Genomic DNA, 21006 nt, shown 5'->3' on the forward strand with positions numbered 1-21006 from the left:
TTCCTCATCTACAACCTGGAATGGGTAGCTAAGCTGTGTCAGTATTTGGTGGGGCTGCAGTTTAGTCATTTGTTTTTACTGACAGGTATGTTTTCAGCAGGTATAGCTCCCGCTGCATTTGTCCCCAATCCATACATCATCAGTGCTGCTCCCCCAGGGACAGACCCATACACCGCTGGATTGGCTGCAGCAGCGACACTAGGTGAGACATTCTGCTTCATGAAGGATTTTCTCACCTGTTAATATTAAAGTCAGGAGATGGGCTTGCATTTGTTACACCCTTTCTGAAATCTGTGTCTCCAGTGGAGATTTTCAGTGTCATCTGCTTGTCAGCTTGATATCTCTACTTAGCTGTAATGTAGGCCCCTTAGACTCGAACAGTCCAAAGGCAAATTAATCAATTACCCCTTGCATAGGTATTTTTGATCCATGGAGCCATCAGTCGCTTATTTATATTTCTGTAAATTCTCCCCTTGCTCAGTTCTCCTACTATCTCTAGTCTACCATAGTTCATTTTCTTATATGGGTCTCTCTCATATATTCCTAATTTCCTTGCCTCTTTCTTCGCCTCCACCCCTCTAAGTTGTTCAAGAAAATGGTTTCAAACACAAATCTTATTCTTTTACCCTTCTGCTTAAACCCTTTATTGATTTCTTTTTTCCACCCTAATATGTTATACTACAGTTATTATCAAATGTGGCTGATCTTTGCAACCTACTTGGGTGGGTTGGTGGGGGGTGGTAGTGTGTTGTTCCTTGGAATCAGTGTTTTTAAAAAAACCTTTCTAATTGTAATAATAATTGTACATATTTATGGATTGCAGAGTGACATTTCAGTGCATCTAATGTACAATGATCAAAGCATGGTAGCTAGTATATCTATCACCTAAGACATTTATCATTTCTTTGTGTTGGGAACATACAAAAGACTTTCCTCTAGCTATTTGAAAATATACAATAAATTATTGTTAACTGTAGTCACCCTGGGGTGGCCAGTTTGCTCAGTTGGTTAGAGTGCAGTGTTGTTAACACTAAGGTCAAGGGTTCAGATCCTGCTACCACCCAGCTGCCAAAACAACAACAAAAAACTGTAGTCACCCCGCAGTGCAATAGAGCACTAGAAATTACTCCTCCTGTCTAGCTGTAATTTTGTATCTTTAAACCAGCCTCTCTATATCTCCCCCAACTCTTTCCAGCCTCTAGTAACCACTATTCTATTCTCTACTTTTATGAGATTCTTTTTTAGCTTCTGCCTGTGAATGAGAACATACAGTATTTATTTTTCTGTGCCTGGCTTATTTCACATAACATAATGTCCTCCTGGCTTATCCATATTGCTGTGAATGACAGTGTTTCAAGGAATCAGTATTTTTTTTTTTTTTCGTGACCGGCAATGGATCGCAACCCTCAGTGTCACGCCCGTACCGGACCGGGACCGGCAACGGGATCGCAACCCTCGGTGTTGTGCCCGCACCTCGCTCAGCCAGTGAGCAGCCGGTCTGTATGTGGGATCCGAACCCTCAGCGGAAGCATCGCCACGCTCCCAAGCGGCGCACTGTAGCAGTGCGCCACTGGGCCAGCCCGGAATCAGTATTTTTAAGGAGGTACCAGTAATTCTGAGGGTTAGCTAGGGTTAGGATCCACTATGTATAGGGTTGTCTCTCCATGTCTCATATGTATCAGTGTCTACATGTGCACCATTCTCTTCTCCTCGTAATTGGCTACCGTTGGCTCACACCATACATAGTAGTAATATTGATGTGATTTTACTTTGTGGGAGATAGTGCACTGTGGCTTAGATCTCTGTCTTTGGATGCTGTGGTCTCCTTAGTCTTCTTTATTAAATTCTTTTTCCAATTCTTTGCCTGGGAAGCTCCTTAGCTGGCATTATTCTAGGAAGTCTTTCTTTGCCAAGTGTTTTCTTTTTCTATTACTAATTACTGCATTGTTTTTATTTGCTTGTGGATGTATACATGAGTGATTTTCTTTTCCTTTTAAGCTTTCACATCTTTCAAAGGCGGACATCTTTGTTGTATGACTGTGTGTGACACAGTTGCTGTCACCATACAAGGGGACTTAAAAACGTTTGTGGAAAATGGCATTAAAAGATAAAAATAAGGGCTGGCCCGGTGGCGCACTGGAGAGTGCGCTGCTCCCGCCGAGGGTTCGGATCCCATGTGGAGACCGGTTCCCGCTTACTGGTTGAGCGCGGTGCGGGTGCGACACCGAGGGTTGCGATCCCGTTACCGGTCAGTAAAAAAGACAAAAAAGGAAAAAAAAAAAGATAAAAATAAGGGCCGGCCTGTGGCTCACTCGGGAGAGTGCGGTGCTGATAACACCAAGGCCACAGGTTCGGATCCTATATAAGTATGGCCGGTTTGCTCACTGGCTGAGCGTGGTGTTGACAACACCAAGCCAAGGGTTGAGATCCCCTTACCGGTCATCTTTAAAAAAAAAAAAGATAAAAATATGAACTTTATTTATTTTTGTATTTGCAGCTGGCCAGTATGGGGATCTGAACCCTTAACCTTGGTGTTACACCACCATACTCTAACCAGCTGAGGTAACTGGCCAGCCCTCTGAAAATATAAACTTTATTTCTCAACATAAACTCCATCAAGTTCAAGACACTTTTGTAAGAGATGATAACAACCATTTAGTCCATCTTTAAAGAACTGCGGGTCTTGAGAATTTAACTATGTCAATGCAGTCTTTTTTACATTATTATCTGAAGAAAAATGGGTACCCTTGAAAGATTTTTCAAAGTTAGGAAACAAATAGAAAAATGGGTACCCTTTAAAGATTTTTCAAAATTAGGAAACAAATAGAAGTCAGAGCCAAATCTGGACTGTGGGAAATTATACAGTGGATGCTTAATGATTTCCCATAGAAACTCTTGCAAAGTAGCCGTTGTTTGATGAGAGGAATGAGCCAGGAGTATTGTCATGGTGGAGAAGAACTCTCAGGTAAAGCTTTGGCTGACTTTCTCAAAGCACTCTCTTAATAAGCAGATGTTATTGTTCTTTGGCCTCCAGAAAGTCAACAAGCAGAACGCTTTGAGCATCCCAAAAAACTGGTGCCATGACATTTGCTCTTGACTGATCCACTTTTGCTTTGACTGGATCACTTCCATGTTTTTGTTTGTTTGTTTGTTTTTTGATATATATTGTTTTTATTATTATTTTTTTGGTGGCTAGCCAGTACAGTGATTGAACCCTGGACCGTGGTGTTATCAGTACCACAGTGTAACCAGCTGAGCTAACCAGCCAGCCCTGACTTCCACCTCTTGGTAGCTAGCTATGGCTTTGATTGTGCTTTGTCTTCAGATCCTGTTCAGACATGTTATAACAAGTTAATATGAATTTATTCTGGTGCAAGATATTTTTGAAATTCATGGGGAGTTTTTTCATAATATGCATTTTCCATGAACTTTTTGAACGCCCCTTGTAGTGGGACCATAAATGTATGGTGAATTGAATTCAACATTTGGACAAACAGAATGTTTTCCCAAGTAAATATTATTTGGGGGCAAAGCTGTCGAAGTCGTGTTAATCATGACTAAATATTAATGTGAGATTTCACTTATTATGTAGCATACAATTTGCATTAGCATTTTCTTTAGAATTGTTTACATTTTGGCATGATTGTAATGGGAAAATACTTAATATAGGTGTGTGTGTTTCCCCCCTGTCCCAACTTTGGGGAAAACAGAAAGCTCTTCCTAGTAAATGATCTTTGCTAACCACCGTTAATATTTATTGAACACTTAACTATTTGTCAGGCATTGCACTGAGTGGTTTTTTTTTTTTTTTTTTCATTAGGAATTTGGGACTCAGAACTGTCTGGTTTGAGGTCACACAATTTAAATGTTGTAGAGTTGGGGTTTGAACCAGGTTTAACTCCAAAGTCCATGCATACACTTCACTATATTATGTAGAATGTGTGTACTATCTTGAGTTGTGTTTTCTGTACTTTAGACATTCTTTTCTCTACTAACTTGATGTGTGTTACTTGAAACAAGAGCTGGTCTTAGGGATGACCCACTTAGCATTACTGAGATGATAGTTTGTTGATGAGAATCTTGGTTTTTGTACTCATCAAATGAGCTAGACTGAAAATCACTTAAGTACTTTCACACATAACAGGAAATATTTACTACCCAAACTGTAGAACTGTGTATTCTTATTGGGTGTTAATCACACAGGAATTGAAACAGGCATCCTTATGAGCTGAGCTCAATTAATTGTCCAAGGATTATTCCTCAATTCAATCATAGGCCACATGACTAGGGTGAAGTAGTAGAAATGCCGGTTGAAAAAATTTACAGGATAATGTAAATTGTTTATGTTAATAGTAGTCGGTGCCCAGTAGAGGTTCTCTCTGTTGCCTTTCAGGGGAATCTCGGGACTATCATTGCAGGTTGCAACTCATCCTTTTAATGTGTAGGTATGGTCATACCCTTAACACCTATTATACCCATTTTACAAGTGAGGCCTTTGTTTTGTTTTTTTCTCTCATTCTTTTCAACTACCCAAGGCCACTCTGCTTTATGAAAACTAGTCAGATGAGTTTGGGGACCCATCATTCTCATTCTTTAACTTGGAGGTATGTTTTTTTTTGTTTTATTCAGGTTATGACAAGTTAAAAATGTTTGAACCTATTTGCTTATTATAATAAAATAGTTCGTATCGTAACATACCTTTTCTAAGCAGTGCCTTCATTCTGTACCCAGGTGTAGTGTTTCACAGTGGGCACCCTTGCTTGTAAACAGAGCTTCTTAATCTTCACTAAACCCACAGGTACAGAAAATACCAAATTAGAAATGTCAAAGCATATTATTGGACATTGATACAGTCTGACTTATTTGTGTGCTAGAAGTTTAAAATAGGAAAACAAAAACGTGTACCAGTTTATTTTTACTTAAGTATATGTTTCTTCAGAATTAGGTAGTATGTCAGAATAGCTGTAATATTTGGAACTCTAATGTAAGGTTTGGTTACTATTAGTGAATCAAGTTGTAGATATTTAACTCTGAGCTTTAACTAAGAAAGTTCAAATTGGAGATGTGTTTCAGCAGATTTGAAGACCTGGCTTTGAGCCTTTTCTTGTTTGGCAAATGGATATCCTTGGTGTTTCTTGCACCAGCTTCATCAGAAAATTACATGGTTTAGATTTCTGTCATGCCTAGGTCGCTATGTGCATAACTCCGTTACATCTCTGTTGCCTCCTCTTTGTGTAGCTGTAGCTTGCCGAAGAAGGTGAACAGATAATTTGTATTAAAACAGAAAGCTTAGTTTTGTTTAGGATACTCAGCAGGTCTCTAACAAGTCAAGGTGTTGGACTTTTTATTTCTATTTTTTGTTTCAACTTTGTCTTAAATTTAAATTTTTATGTCAATGTCTGAATGTAATTTTGTTGAATGACTTTTGTGATTTTAAGAATAGAAATAAAACCAAGACTGTTTGAAATTGAGCAGTGGGAGTTTAGTTGATTGTGTTTTGTTGTTAGAAGACTGATAAATTTTCACGCTTTTGGAGTTAATGAAGCACTTAGGATTCCAGTACCTATCAATCACCTAAGAGGCCATTCTCACCATTGAAAGTGGGATACAACTGAGCTTTTTTTGTTATAGTCTATCACTTTAAGCACACAAACACTTCATTTATTTCCCTTCTGACAACAAACTTTGTCTTTATCTATTCCTACATCTGCTCTTTCTCAAGGGAAAAAACACCTTTCTCTAAGGCCAATTTCCCTATCTCTTCTTGAATTTGACCTCTTCCAACTTTGTTAGTTATTCTCCTTTTTAATATCTCCATTGTTTTGTCCCTGTCTGGCTTCTTCCCCTAGGTCTGGAGTTTATTACTGAGTTTAGAAGACTTTGGTGTAAGGATATCATATATTTTCTGTTTTCAATAAAGGAATTTACGATTAGCTAGCATGAATCAGTATATTCTTAATATTTTACAGTAGGATTTGCTAAGCCAGATGTAGTCTTTGGAAGCCCTGAGATGATTCTTAGTAGTCCAAATATATATATATTTTTTACTTTTCTCTTGCTTCTTTTAGGCCCAGCTGTGGTCCCTCACCAGTATTATGGCGTTACACCCTGGGGAGTATACCCTGCCAGTCTTTTCCAGCAGCAAGCTGCTGCTGCTGCCGCAGCAACTAATTCTGCTAATCAGCAGACCACCCCACAGGCTCAGCAAGGACAGCAGCAGGTAAATGTAAACAAAATTTACCCTATCTAAATGTGAATTTTAGTTATTGTATATAATTAATAGGTAATGTTGCTCCTAATATTACAATACATGAATTCCATCTTATGTGTTTTTATCTGAGTTCATGCTCAGATTTAACTGTGCTTACAGAATGTATTTTATGTTTCAGGCACTTGGTCAGTGTAATTAGGTGGGGTGGTGATATTAATTCAATTTACTTATGTATGAGAAAACTGCTTAGAGGGTTGTCCAATTAAGATTACATAGCTAGCAAGTGGCAAAGTGGATCTTTAGACTGACAGTAAAATTTTTGTGCTGCCATACCATATTTACCTGCTAAGTACCAGTTTCAGATCACTTCAAGGTTTTGCAAATGTCCTACCACCAAAGGGAAGGTACTAGTTCTTTAGACTGCCTAATTAAAATACCTTTTGGGTTGGATATAAATCATAAACCTATCATATCTGTGTTAACTTAAGTAAGCTTTTTAATTAAGTTGGGAAAGGATAGTAAACTGTAAAACTTACGTATGTTTTTTTTGAAATAGGCTTTCCCCCCTGATCACTAGAATACCTCTATTGCTAAAAATTGTGATGAACTGGAAAACACACGCGCACACACACATGCCCTAAATCCTTATGTGAGAAAACCATAATATTAATATGCTTAGTATCTGTTATTCTAGCCCTATTATTTAATTGCTTAAAAATTGGGATTATTCTGTCCACATGGGTTTGTATCCTATTTTCATACTTTCTCATGCCATTTAATGTTCTTTTAAATAACCTATTAACTAGTACATTTAAATCTATCAAAGGGTATCACATACTTTATTTTGACTAGTTATTATATTTGGTATTACTAATATTTTGGTGTTGTAAATGAGACTGATTAACATCCTTTGCATAAGTTCATGATTATTTCCTTGGAGTAAATTCCTAGTAATGGAATTTTTCTGGAGCAAATGAAGAGCATTTAGGCTTTTGATACACATTGCCAAATAACAGCTGTCTTTTTGGGTAAAACACCATGCTCATTCATGTGCATATAATATAATTCAAACAAGACTCCTTTGCTTCTCATCAGTCTTACTAATATACATGAAAGTACATAAAGTACATGTTTACTTTTTTTAGAACCCACAGAGTTACAGAAAAAACACAGGTCTTAAAGTTCTGTTTTATCCTAAGTCAGTAATTTTACAGTAAGGTAATTTTTGGGATGTTATTAAGTGGTGCGGTTCTAATACCAGGTGTGTAAGGAAATTCCGTAAATAATTTATGGACAAAATAAGTGATCTGCATTAAGTAGATTTTCTAATAGCTTTTCTTTGTGGATAAGTCTGTATTTCTTTGTCTAATGATGTTTGTGTTTAAATGGCTGCAAATCATTGTGGATATGGAAGACTGAAGTAATTGCAATATTTAAAAATTAGCTATAATATAGTGAGCAAGAATAATAACGATAACTACTATTTACTAAAAGCTTTCTGTGTATAGCTAAGTGCTTTACCTATAATTTTTCTTTTTTTAATTTGTAGATTATTCAACTTCTAATTTCATGATAGAGGAAATGGAATTTGTATGCCCAAGGTCACACAAATATTAAGTTGTTAAGATTTGAACACAAGTCTCTACTTCACAACTTACTGTTTTTTGACTGTATTGTAATGTATAGAGTTAAAAATCTGAGGTCTGGTCTTTTTTCTACCATTAACTTATCACACCTAGGGCAAGTTGCATGACTTCTGTGAATGCATATTCTTTTGCTATAAAATGGACATGGCAATCATTCACTTTTCAGAGTTTTCTTTTATCCATAACTGTATACTCTACTAAGAAGTTTTTAGTACTAGCTTTTAGCAAGCAGCCATTGTTTTAGTTCCTCCCTGCCCCCCAGTTTTTGGTTTCAAGTGTTTGAGGAAGATATAGCTTTCTTAGTGAACTGCTTTGTCACAGTAATTAAAATGAGGGGCTCTTTTAAACTTTGCTCTTTGCCTTTTTGGTTCTTACATTTCATAAGAAAACATACATATGTTGTGGTGTAGGCGTGCTTACTATTCCAAATCTAATTGCTGGAACTTTCAGGAAATTGGTGACATTCTAGCCGCTCACTCTTCTAATTCCTTTTTCATCCTTCTTCAAGATTCCTTTTAGACCTTTTAGACATTTTTTTTCTTTTCTATTTCTGTTTGTAAAATAAAAAAATAATACTGGACATTGGGTTGTACCAAACACAGGTGGTAAAAGTGGTTGGGGATTTGGTGTTGGATATTACATTTTGAAAGGGAGGAGTTCAGAATGGCTTCTGAACGTTCTAGATTAAGAGAGACTGCAGATGATTCTAGAGAGAACAGTGGAGAACGAATAAGAAGGATAAATGATCATTGATTAGAATATCTCCATTGAGGGCCGGCCCGGTGGCACACTGCTGCAGTGCGCCGCTTGGGAGCGCGGCGGCGCTCCTGCCGAGGGTTCGGATCCCACATACAGACCGGTTCCCGCTCACTGGCTGAGCGAGGTGCGGGTGCGACACCGAGGGTTGCGATCCCGTTGCCGGTCCCGGTCCGGTACGGGCGCGACACTGAGGGTTGCGATCCCTTGCCAGTCACGAAAAAAGACAAAAAAGGAAAAAAAAAAAAGAATATCTCCATTGAGCCTCTACTTGCTTTTAGTGTATTGGTTGCTTTCAAATGCTGTGTTTGAATCAATGCCATTGAAAAGAAATTAGAATTTAACAGCTTCTGTATCATCAAGATAGGCAGTAAACTAACTCCTTGGGTAGTGTTTTAAAAATAGGTATTCAGTCATTTTTTTTGATTTTATTAGAGTTTAAAAAATTTTTTCTTGTGAGATTTTATATCTCTTTCCATAAAATTCATAGACTTGACAGCTATTGATGAAATTAAAATGCATGAATATTGGCAGGTAACTTAAGAACTTTGATTTATAGTCATGGGTACTGCATAGATTTCTGGAAAGTGGACAAAAAGCTAACATATGTTGCTTTCCTTCCCATTAAAACAAGACTTGTCAGTAGTCTTCACTTCCTCTTTCTGCAGGCACCTTGTCTACTGTACAAGCCCTGCCCTTTCACACAACCCCTAACTAAACCTAGTTCTTTATGCCCTGTGAAAACAATGCTTTTATTGTTTTTTTAGTTCTTCAGCAATTTTGTACTATTAGTTTTTGCCATAATTCTGCACATGCTGTTTACTTTTCTTAGAGTGGAATCTCTTCTGGGTTATTGGGTAGTCATCTCTTGTCTTGGCCCAAACACTCACTTGTGCGGCACCCCCTTGATTCTTCTATCTATTCAATTGGAAGGAAGCACTCTTTGTCTTGTAAAGTTGGTTAGGTTCTTTAGGCCACAAACAAATAAATTGTGTAATATTTTGTAAATAATAGTTATTAGTGATTGGTCGTTGATTATGTACTGTGTATCAGGCCTTGTGCCTTGTAGACATTATTTCTAATATTCCCAACAAATCTTCAAGATTTGTTAACTCTTCACTATTTACAGATAAGGAAATAAAAAACTTTGGGTAAATTAAGTGTCCGCACATCTCTTCTTGCCAGTGTGGACAGCGTCGTTTACCTTATCCTTTTTCAGTAAATATTTAATTAATTATTAGTGTTTAATTAATATTTAATTAATTATTAGTGTTTCTCTTTTTACCAAATGCTACCAAGAATAATCTGTATCCTGGTTCTTGACCACATGTTTAACTTTTGTAAATAGCAGAGTGAAATCAAATTGAAAGTGATCTGACAAGAACTGTGCATGCGGAAACATTGTAAAACACATTGTTAGAAGCTTTGGTGATTTTAGCCTTGGTCTGTGGGTTTGTATTTTTACTTGCTGGAGTATATAGGTCTTGTGAAATAGATTCCTCAGATCATTCAGAATAAGAATGATTACCAGCATCTTGATACCTATATTTTATTAATAAAAAGTAAGAACCTTTATGACAGTGGCTGAACTGGTATTCTGCACTGAATTCAACTAATACTCATCTCCATTTAGATGAACATATTTGTGGAATTTATGAGAGGAGAAATTAAAACAGGTCAGCAGTCTCCTAAATCAAATCTGGTTAGCTCATTTGGGGCCACTTAGGCCTTGATGAATGGGAATAGTTTTAAAAAGTAGAGAAAATTGTTCTCATTCCTTGTGAAGAGAATATAACTTCTTTTGTGTGTGTGTGTTTTTTTAATGATATATATTTTAACTTAAATATGTGGGTAGATTACTTATGTCCTATCTGAACCACCCCCTCCTGTTTCGTCAGGTTCTTTCTTCTTCACCCACTTTTTGTCAGAGTGCTGACATTATATAATTACTGTTTATTGTCTCTTATTCATTAGCATAAAAGCTTCATGAGGGCAGGGCTTTATCTTGTTCTTTGTTTTATCCCTAGTATCTGCCACTTGGTGTAGGCATTAATATTTGATTAGTTAATGGATCATCACTTTTATAGGCTTTCGACTGCTTATAAAGGTAGTATGTTTCAACTAAGAATAGTAGAATGAAGTTTCACTATATAAAATGTTGTTAGTGGAATTTCTACCCTAACAGCCATACCATGTAAAACCATTATAGGGAAAATGTTTTCCAACTATTAATTTTTAAGTCATCCCAACTTGAGCACATGGTAGGTCTTAGACACTTTCAATGAGAAGAAAGTAGTTGCTTTATTTCTGTCTCCCTTTCCCAGGTTCTCCGTGGAGGAGCCAGCCAGCGTCCTTTGACCCCAAATCAGAACCAGCAGGGACAGCAAACAGATCCACTAGTGGCAGCTGCAGCAGTGAATTCTGCCCTTGCATTTGGACAAGGTCTGGCTGCAGGCATGCCAGGTAAGGAGGCTACGTTGTTGCTCCTAATACTTTGGGGGAGAAGTCTGCTTGTTTTGGGTGAAATAGAGAAGAATGGGCAGTGCTGAAAGGTTAGGCTCATTATGATTTGGGGACTGGCTACATTTGCCCTCACTTAGACCATAGTTCGTTGATGTGGGCATTGTTCTGAGCTGTCTTACATGTTGGAGATGTGCGAATGTTCACACAGCTTGAAATATGTGGTTTTTCTTTGGTGGCAATCTATATATAGATGGCGAGGCCAGCCAGGCTACTTTAGTATCACTCTAGGACTTCAGTCTTTATGCCCATATTTTTGAACAACATGATTTAGGAAGAAATTACTGGTATTCCTTGATGAGGTTATCCCTTACATTTCTAATATTTCTTCCAAACCAGTAGCAGAGATGCTTTTTAGCTGCCTACCTCTGAAATAAAGATATATCTTGAATATATGTTGTTCTTGGTTCACTGTCACCTCTCTGGTCCTGTACTTCGCATGGGATTGTATTTGTTTAATGTTCTTCATTTTATTTTATTTTTTGGCTGCTGTTCGGTACTAGGGATCTGAACCCTTGACCTTAGTGGTAAAATGCTATGCTTTAACTCACTGTGAGATAACTGGCCAGCCTGATGTTCTTCATTTGAAAACAGTCCTTGTGAGACCTGGACCTTTGCTGACTGGAACATAGCCAAATTAACAAATCTGTTTATGAATTCAGTGAATAACTTTAACTTGCTTCATTTATTTAGTTAGTTACTAAGCAATTGTGTTAGGTAGTCACCTGAATTTTCTCATGGCTCAAACTACGATTTGGAGATTCCGTCTCACATAGTATTGAAATATTTTGTTAATTGAAGCTTGTCTATGTTTTTCCTACTAACTTGCAGGATATTTGTACATAGATTATGATGTGGTACAAAAGTGCTATGATTGTTGTAATCATTTTTAGCCTCTGTTATTTGTTTAGTCAAGAAAACATTTAAAAAAATTGTCAGTGTATGATTGCTGGTGATAACCTTGGCCGGCAAATTGAAGAACACAATTTTTCCCTATCCTACTAAATGACCTTACTAACACTTAGCAGATGGTAAGTAACACTACCCTTTACTGTATACTTATGTGCCAGACATCATACTAGATCCTTCACATTTGTCTTTGAACTTAATCTTCACAAGAACTTTATGAGGCAGATGGTACCGTTACTTTTATTTTACAGATGAGGAAATGGATGCCCAGAGATTTAGGGTCATTCAGCTATTTAAGGGGTGGAGCCAGAATACAAATCTAGGTCTGTCCGATCCTGAAGCGGAATTTGTGACTATTTGCATTATGCTGGTGCCCAGGAGACAATTGTTTGTTTAATATGTATATATTTATAATATTGGCTTGATATTCCCAGGTTATCCGGTATTGGCTCCTGCAGCTTACTATGACCAAACTGGTGCCCTTGTGGTGAATGCAGGAGCGAGAAATGGTCTTGGAGCTCCTGTTCGTCTTGTAGCTCCTGCCCCAGTCATCATTAGTTCCTCAGCCGCACAAGCAGGTGAGGTTATGTCTTAGTGGACTCCTGTCAGAGATCTAAAAGGGGTGACTGATGAGATTCTTAGAGTATGTTGAAATATGTTTTATTTGACAATTCTCAGCATAGCAGTTCTGCCCTATAATATTTCAAAGAGAGAATCAGAGGTAACAAGTGACCTTGGTGGATTCTGATTCTGTTGATGGGCGTGTACCATTTGGTAATAAGTAAGGACCGGCTCTACTAACAACATAGGAAGTTGCTTTACACAGAATGGCATGGTTGGCAGAAGTTCAAGACTAATTTCACAGAAATCCAAGTAATTATTTCAAGATAATTTTGGAGGGGGTGGGTGTTTTTTGGCATGGGGCAAGGTGGAGGAAGTGGGAAAGAAGAATGAGAAGTGGCAGAGTAATACATTTGATTAAAGAGAGTAAAATATGCTAAAATAGGAATTTCAGATACTTTGGTATATGAATGACAGTGTTTCTGGGAAAAAACCTCAACATAGATACTAGCGGAATTTGAGATTTTAGGAAGTAGTTGTATTTAATGGGCACAATTGTTGTTTGTACCCTTTTAAACTATAGGCTTTTTAAAGCTACCAACATAGTGAACTTGCTCCAGTGGTATTTTGATTTCAAATTGAAAGTAGAAATAGAACTTCAGATGGAGGGATCAAAGACAGATTTGTATAGTTCTTTACAAAGTTTGTGTCTGCCTTGAAAAGATAGGCAGCATTAAAAGGTTTTTTTAAAAAAGGATAAAAGTGTAGTTTGGACGTGTGGCCAATCCCTTTCATAGCCATACGGTTCGCTTTCTTCTTCATAGCTGTTGCAGCGGCTGCAGCTTCAGCAAATGGAGCAGCCGGTGGTCTTGCTGGAACAACAAATGGACCATTTCGCCCTTTAGGAACCCAGCAGCCTCAGCCCCAGCCCCAGCAGCAGCCCAGTAACAACCTGGCATCCAGCTCTTTCTACGGCAACAACTCTCTGAGCAGCAATTCACAGAGCAGCTCCCTCTTCTCCCAGGGCTCTGCCCAGCCTGCCAACACATCATTGGGATTTGGAAGTAACAGTTCTCTCGGCGCCACTCTGGGATCAGCCCTCGGAGGGTTTGGAACAGCAGGTAGAAACCAGACTGATGTGCTGTTAAAATTGAATTTTAATAATTTTTACAGTCTTTCTAGAACATTGACAATGCATGGAGCCCTGGACAGAAACCACAGGCAGATCTGGACTGAACCCTGTGGGAATCCAGCCATCCCACATAATCTTTGAGATGGTGGACTGTTGAAATCAGGTTACACATTTGGGGTCTATTCCAGGTCCATACTTATGTTGCCGCTTATTTATACTCACATTGTCCGTTTGTTTTCAGGGTTGAAAACCAGGGGACATTTTTATAGGCATTGAGAAGAATGTGGAGGGAACTGTAGAAGTGTGGATGCTAAAAACTGAGTGAGGAGGAGTCATCAGAGTTCACAGGGCTGAGCACTCCATAGTCAGACGGAGCTGAGTAGTCGGCCTGCAGGCCTTAAAGATTTGAGAGTTTTCTCCAGTCTTTTGAGCAGAATTAAGGTAGACATTGTGGAAATTGGGAGGATGGATATTAGACCAAGACATTTTTAATGTTTTGATAGAGGAAAAAAAAGCAGGAATGTAGTAAGGTGAACAATGGGATAATTTCAGAGGTTTTAAAACAATGTGATCCCAAAACAGAAGGGCATAGTTGAAAGTATGTTAATTGGATTTGGGGGGTAGTTGTAACTCTCCATTGAACCCACTGAGAAAACAGGCTTTCATATATATATATAAGACTTGTGTAGTGGGGCAGTACCCCATTTACATATCTTTTTTCTATATTCCATTTTTCTACTAGAACCTTTGGGTTGATGAAAGGCATTCTTTCAAGTCCATTTTCTTTCACCTTTTCCATAGCTCATGTGGCCGTCAGAGCTTTTTAACCCTTCCCATCCCATAATATATGACACCAAAGGAAGGTAAATTTGGCATATGTGTGATGGTTTGAACAGAAGTTTCATGTTAACCTGAGCCATGTCCTCTTTATTACTTTATCTGCCCCTAGAACTGCTACATTAATAGTTAGGCTGTCTCTGCTGACAGATTTGCGGTGGTAAGGAGTCTGGATCAAAGTGTTAGGACAGGTCACTGGGCTTGTTCTTCGAAGAACAGGCCTGCTCTTATCTGCATTGTTTTAATTCCATTTTAGTTGCAAACTCCAACACTGGCAGTGGCTCCCGCCGTGACTCCCTGACTGGCAGCAGTGACCTTTATAAGAGGACATCGAGCAGCTTGACCCCCATTGGACACAGTTTTTATAACGGCCTTAGCTTTTCCTCCTCTCCTGGACCCGTGGGCATGCCTCTCCCTAGTCAGGGACCAGGACATTCACAGACACCACCTCCTTCCCTCTCTTCACATGGATCCTCTTCAAGCTTAAACTTGGGTAAGAATCATTACTCTAACACCACCTTGAACTCTAGCAATCTCTTGCCACTGATGACATTACAAGTACTTTGCACAAGCAAAGGACAACCCCTTTATCCTAGAAGTGTCCTAGGTGTTCTTTGCTTTCCGTAAATACCTCATGTTATTTAGTCTATATGTATAAATAGTTTAGCAGTTTTGGATTTTTCAGAGTTTGGATACATCCCCCATATATTCACTTCAGCTTTAGTGTGAACGTTTTGTTCTTTGGTTATTTCTGAGAGTCTTTCATTATAAACACAATACTGGCTCATTTCAGTGAGCCTGGAAAACACAGACAGAGAAAAAGAATTTATTCACCTAGTAACATCACTTTAAATACCACCACAATTAGTATTTTGCATTATTTCTTTTCAGGTATCCCCCTCCTGTGTGTATGTGTTTAACATCTTGCTTTTTCACATAAAACATTTTATTTAAAAATTTTTACCAAATTCTTAAATATTTGTAAATATACTCTTAAACTACACAATATGCTAATGAGCAAATGTATATTTCCCTGTGATATATTTACGTTGATTTATGTATGGGATTTTAAGAATGTTACCATCTAGATTCTAGAAAATAAAGAGGGAAAAGAGGATCCCAAAGAGCATCTGTAAGAATGAAAAGAAAATTATATTTGCATTTTTGGTGGCAAATCTCTAAGTCTTTTCAGAAGATGGGAGATGTTTTTTTCTCTCAGAAACATGGTGCACATTCTGCTCCCCCAGTTATTTATCAAGTTTGGATTTTGGAATATTGATTTATTTTCTAAATGGGGAAAGTTGAGACCTAGAAGTAGTGATTATAAAATTTATCATGCAAACCAGGACACTAAGTCCATGGATGAACTCAGAAGTGAGGACTGACTAAAAATGAATAGGATGCTTTCAATTTAGAAAGACAAAGACTGGGAATTGATTTATAAAAGTCAAGAAAAGTCTGAAGTGGGTAGTATAGTAGAGTTATTCTAGAATTAAGAGTGATGTCTCTGAGTTTGAGAGAGTTTTAAGGCAAAACTATGCTTATATATATTGTACATATTCGTGTGTGTATTCTGAAGTTTTATACAGTGAGAACTACTGTTGTAGAACTCATTGTCTCAGGTTATATATGGATACTTTTATAGAAAAGTTGCAGGGACATTCCTGACTGGTAGGTTCATAAGGCATGAATAAGGGAATGGGGTGCATTACAACAGTGTTTCCTAGTGACAGAATGTCTGGCTTTAAAGACTGATGATTAATGCAGAATCAGGAGAGTGAAAGTGAAAGTCTGAGTTTGATATGTGGATAGAAGAAAGGAACTAACTAACATTCACTGACCTAACATTTACCTGCTAGTGTTAATAGTTTGGGTCCAGTACCTATAACTCTGGAAGGTATAGGTATTATCCACAATGTTACAGATGTGAAGAAACTGCATCTCAGGACTTAATATCTTGCCTAGGTCATCTCAGATTTGAACAAATTTAGAATTACGCCCTTTGACTTCAGAGCATGCATTAAATGTATATCCTATTACAAGATAATGACCAGGATATATTTTGAACCAGTGTATCATCAGACCCAGAAATATTATCTTGAAATTTCTTGGTTTAAACACTTGAAGTATGTTATCCCATATTAAGTACTAAATAAACAAACAATGCAAAAATTTTTTTTGTAAAGAGCCAGAGAGTAAATGTTTTAGTTTTGTGGACCAGATTGTCTCCGTAGTGAATAAATATTCAGCTCTGCTGTTGGAGTGTGAAAGGAGCCACAGACAAAATGTAAATGAATGAGTATGTAGCTATCTTCTAATAAAACTTTATTTATAAAAATAGGTGGCAGGCCAGATTTATTCTGTGGGATGTAGTTTGTCAGTTCCTGAACTAAATGCTCTGGCTCTTGGTGTGTGAAAATGAAGCTGGGAATATTATATGTGTGCATGGTGATTTTCCTCTTTCAGTGTATTAGCAATTTAATGAAATACTTCTTGATTCATGTCTTCCCTGTGAACTAAAAAATAACTGTTGGTATGAGTTAATTTTTTGTTTTAATGACTTTTACTGCCTGCCTAGTTTTATGTTTAACATCTCTTCCCCTTTAAAAAATTTACCTCGTTGAAGCAGCATTGGATTTGCCATTCCTGAGGAACACTATGTCGTGATTGGTAGAGCTTTTCTTCAGCTCAGTCTGTTTCCTTGAGAAAAGGGCTCTTCTATGCGTTAGTCTTAACCTAAAGGAAATATAGGTCTGGTAATTGGTTTCTAACAATGTCCATACAAAGGTCCTAAAGATATTTTGGTGCAAGAAACTTATTATTTCTTTACCAATTATATATTGAGCCACACCTAATACATCTTCTGTTATTACTACTACTTTACTGCTACAACCAGCCATCAGTTGTTGGATAACAATCAACCATACTAAGCATTTTATTAACTCTTCTACATGTGGAAACTTAAGCTCAGCATAGTTTAATGAATTTCTTAATACAACACAGCCAGTAAGTGTTTGAATGCACGTACCTTCCCATATCTCTGTTGTACCAATGTGGATCTTTTCTCAATCGCATCATTTTTACAATTCCTTCCAGTAGTCAGATGTGTTAGGACATTCTAAAAAAATCAGTGACATGCTTTTTAATTTTTCCCATTATTCATTCAGCAATCACTTACTGAGCACCTACTTAATCTTCAATGATGTTTCATTAGCAATAGTTTAAAATCTAGACTTAAAAAACAAACAACAAAACAACTTTATTGAGTTATGGTTTTTTTTTTTCCTTTTTGTCTTTTTTCGTGTCCGGCAACGGATCGCAACCCTCAGTGTCGCGCCCGTACCGGACCGGGACCGGCAACGGGATTCTTTTTTCGTGTCCGGCAACGGATCGCAACCCTCAGTGTCGCGCCCGTACCGGACCGGGACCGGCAACGGGATTCTTTTTTCGTGTCCGGCAACGGATCGCAACCCTCAGTGTCGCGCCCGTACCGGACCGGGACCGGCAACGGGATCGCAACCCTCGGTGTTGCTCCCACACCTCGCTCAGCCAGTGAGCGGGAACTGGTCTGTATGTGGGATCCGAACCCTCGGCGGGAGCGCCACCACGCTCCCAAGCAGCGCACTGTAGCAGTGCGCCACTGGGCCAGCCCTTGAGTTATGTTTTACGTATAATGATATTCACCCATTTCAAGTGTACTATTGAACAAATTTTAGTAACTGAGTTGTGCAATCATTATCATAAATCTATTTTAGAATACTTTTCATCTCCTCAGTAAGATCCCACATGTGCATTTGCGGTTCATCCCCATTCCTACCCCAGCCCCAGTCAATTACTGATCTACTTTCTATCTCTAAGTTTGCATTTTCTGTACATTTTATGTAAGTGGAAACATATAATATTTGGTCTCTTCTGTCCAGCTTTTTCCCCTTTGTATGCTTTTGAGACTCATTCATGATATAGCATGTGTCAGTAGTTTATTCCTTTTTATTATTGAGTTGCCTTCCATTTTATCAACGTGGTATGCATTTTGTCTTTCACTCACAGGTGATGGACATTTGATCAGTTTTTGGCTGTTAGAAATAATGCTGCTGTGAACATCTGTGTGTGGGCCTTTTTGTGGACATGTTTTCATTTCTGTAGGAGTAAATTTGAGAAACTGCCAGACAGCATTACAAATTGGTGCACCATTTTACATTCCTTCCAGCAGTTATATAAGGTTTTCAGTTTCTCTCCACTTCCTCACCAACATCTGTTGTTGTCTGTCTTCTACTGGGCATGAAATGGTATCTCATTGTGGTTTTATTTTTTATTTCCCTGATGACTAATGATGTAAAGCATCTTACTGTGTGCTTATTAACCATTTGTTTATCTTTGGACTGTCTGCTCATATTTTTTTCCCATTTTAAAATTTGGGTTGTTTGTCTTATTGAGTTATTGAAGTTCTTTGTACATTGTGGATACAAGTATGGATATGTACTTTGCATATATTTTCTCCTGATCTTTTGTATTTTTCATTTTTAGAATGGTGTCTTTTGAAATGCACTAGTTTTTTACTTTAATGAGGTCCAATTTATCATGCTTTTGGTACAGTCCTTAAGACGTCTTTGCCTAACTCAAGGTCTTGAAGATATTCTCCTATGTTTTGTTCTAAAAATTTTATTGTTTTTGCTTTTACACTTAAGTCTGTGATCCATTTTGAGTTAATTTTGTGTGTTGTGTGAGGTAAGGAGTCATCTTTTTTCATGTGGATATCTAGTTGTTCCAGCACTATTTTCCTAAGTAAAGTTTTGTAATTTTGTGTGTCTTATGCTTCTTTTGTTAAATTTATTTCTAGGTATATATGTTTTTTGATGCTATTATGAATGGAATTGCATTCTAGTTTTATTTTTGGATTGTTTTTTGCTTGCTTTATGATTGATTTTTGTATATTGATCTGCGATTTTGCTGTAGTTGTTTATTAGTTCTAATGGTTTTGCATGGATTCCTTAAGATTTTCTGTATAAAGGATCATATCACCTGAGAATAAAGACAGTTTCGAATCTGGATGCCTTTTATTTCTTTTTCTTTCCTGATTGCACTGGGTAGAACCTCCAATACTGTGTTAAATAGGATAGATGAAAGCACACGTCCTCACCTTTTTCCTGATCTTGGGGGTAAAGTGTTCGTCTTTTACCTTTAAGTATGATCACAGTTGGCTTTTAATGGATGCCCTTTATTAGGTTGAGGAAATTTCCTTCTATTCCAAGGTTTTTTTTAGAGTTTTTGCCCTGAGTGGGTTTTGGCTTTTGTCAAATAATTTTTCTGCATTTACTGATGATCATGTGGTTTTTATTCTGTGAATATGGTATATTGCGTTAATTTATGTTCAGATGTTAATTCAACTTTGCATTCCAGGGATAAATCCTACATAGTCATGTTGGATTTGGTTTGTTAATATTTCTATTGAGAATTTCTGCATTTGTATTCACAAAGGATATCTATTATTTTCCTTTCTTGCGATGTCTTTGTGTGACTTGGAATCTGGGTGATATTGACCTTATAGCATGAGTTTGAAGTATACCACTCCCCTGTATTTTCGGGAAGAGTTGTGGAGTATTGGCATCATTTCTACTTTAAACATTGGTAAAATCCACCAGCGAAGCCATCTTGGCTTGGGCATTTATTTATTTGTGGTAAGATTTTAAATCACTAATTCAGTTTCTTTACCTCTTATAGGTATTACAGGTTTAGATTTTGTAATTTTTCTTGAGTCAATTTTGGTAATTGGTGACTTCCTAGGAATTTTTTCATTTCATCTAAGCTGTCAAATTTGTTGGCATAAAGTTATAACTTTTTAAAAAGTGAAATCTTCTTTCTTACAATCTCTTCCTTCCATTTCCCCTATACATGTATACACACACATGAATGTGCATGCTTGGTAATACATATAATATTTTTTTGTGATCCTGAGCAAGGCAGATACTGCAAGTATTTATTTTGCTTGGTTTATGTATGTGTTATGTTTCTCAATTTAACCATACTATTTTTGTAATTATTGGTGTTAGTTAATAATATTATCATTATTATTAATAACTAGATCTATAGCCATCATTTGTAGCTTATATGTGGGTTAGGTGAAGGCATTAAGCCCTCACCTATAGCTAAAACACCCATTTCTAGTAAATTCTGCCTCCCATCTCAAAAAGAAAAATAAGGGATATGAATGTGTCTCAAAAGTCTGATACTTAATGGCTTCATGTCCTTGCTCCTCATAGATCTCTTCATCCTATACCCATCCCCTCCCCGTCTACTGGAATGCTTCTCCATGCTTTTGGGTTTTCTGCACAGTACCCAGGTTATACCATTTAAAAACTCTTAAGGCATCAAGAGGTAGCAGATACAATTCATTACATGTTTAGTATCCCTTATCCCAAATGCTCAGGACCAGAGTA

General features: G+C 37.5%; 1 protein-coding gene across 12 annotated transcripts in view; it reads left to right on the forward strand.

Moving 5' to 3' along the window:
- The window catches only part of PUM1 (pumilio RNA-binding family member 1), a 127230-nt gene that overhangs the window by 81433 nt on the left and 24791 nt on the right, over positions 1–21006 (forward strand). For 5 of the 12 annotated variants that reach the window (XM_008580498.1, XM_008580505.1, XM_008580499.1 and 2 more), the window contains 6 exons: positions 86–202; positions 6069–6220; positions 10938–11076; positions 12477–12620; positions 13428–13724; positions 14829–15065. In XM_008580498.1, the coding sequence (XP_008578720.1) occupies positions 86–202; positions 6069–6220; positions 10938–11076; positions 12477–12620; positions 13428–13724; positions 14829–15065 (1086 nt within the window). The remainder of the gene's footprint in view (positions 1–85; positions 203–6068; positions 6221–10937; positions 11077–12476; positions 12621–13427; positions 13725–14828; positions 15066–21006) is intronic. The other 7 variants (XM_008580501.1, XM_008580502.1, XM_008580507.1 and 4 more) reach the window with 4 other exon arrangements.

The sequence above is a fragment of the Galeopterus variegatus genome, unplaced genomic scaffold (assembly GCF_000696425.1).
Source record: "Galeopterus variegatus unplaced genomic scaffold, G_variegatus-3.0.2 Scaffold2114, whole genome shotgun sequence".
In the NCBI taxonomy this organism is placed as follows: Eukaryota; Metazoa; Chordata; class Mammalia; order Dermoptera; family Cynocephalidae; genus Galeopterus; species Galeopterus variegatus.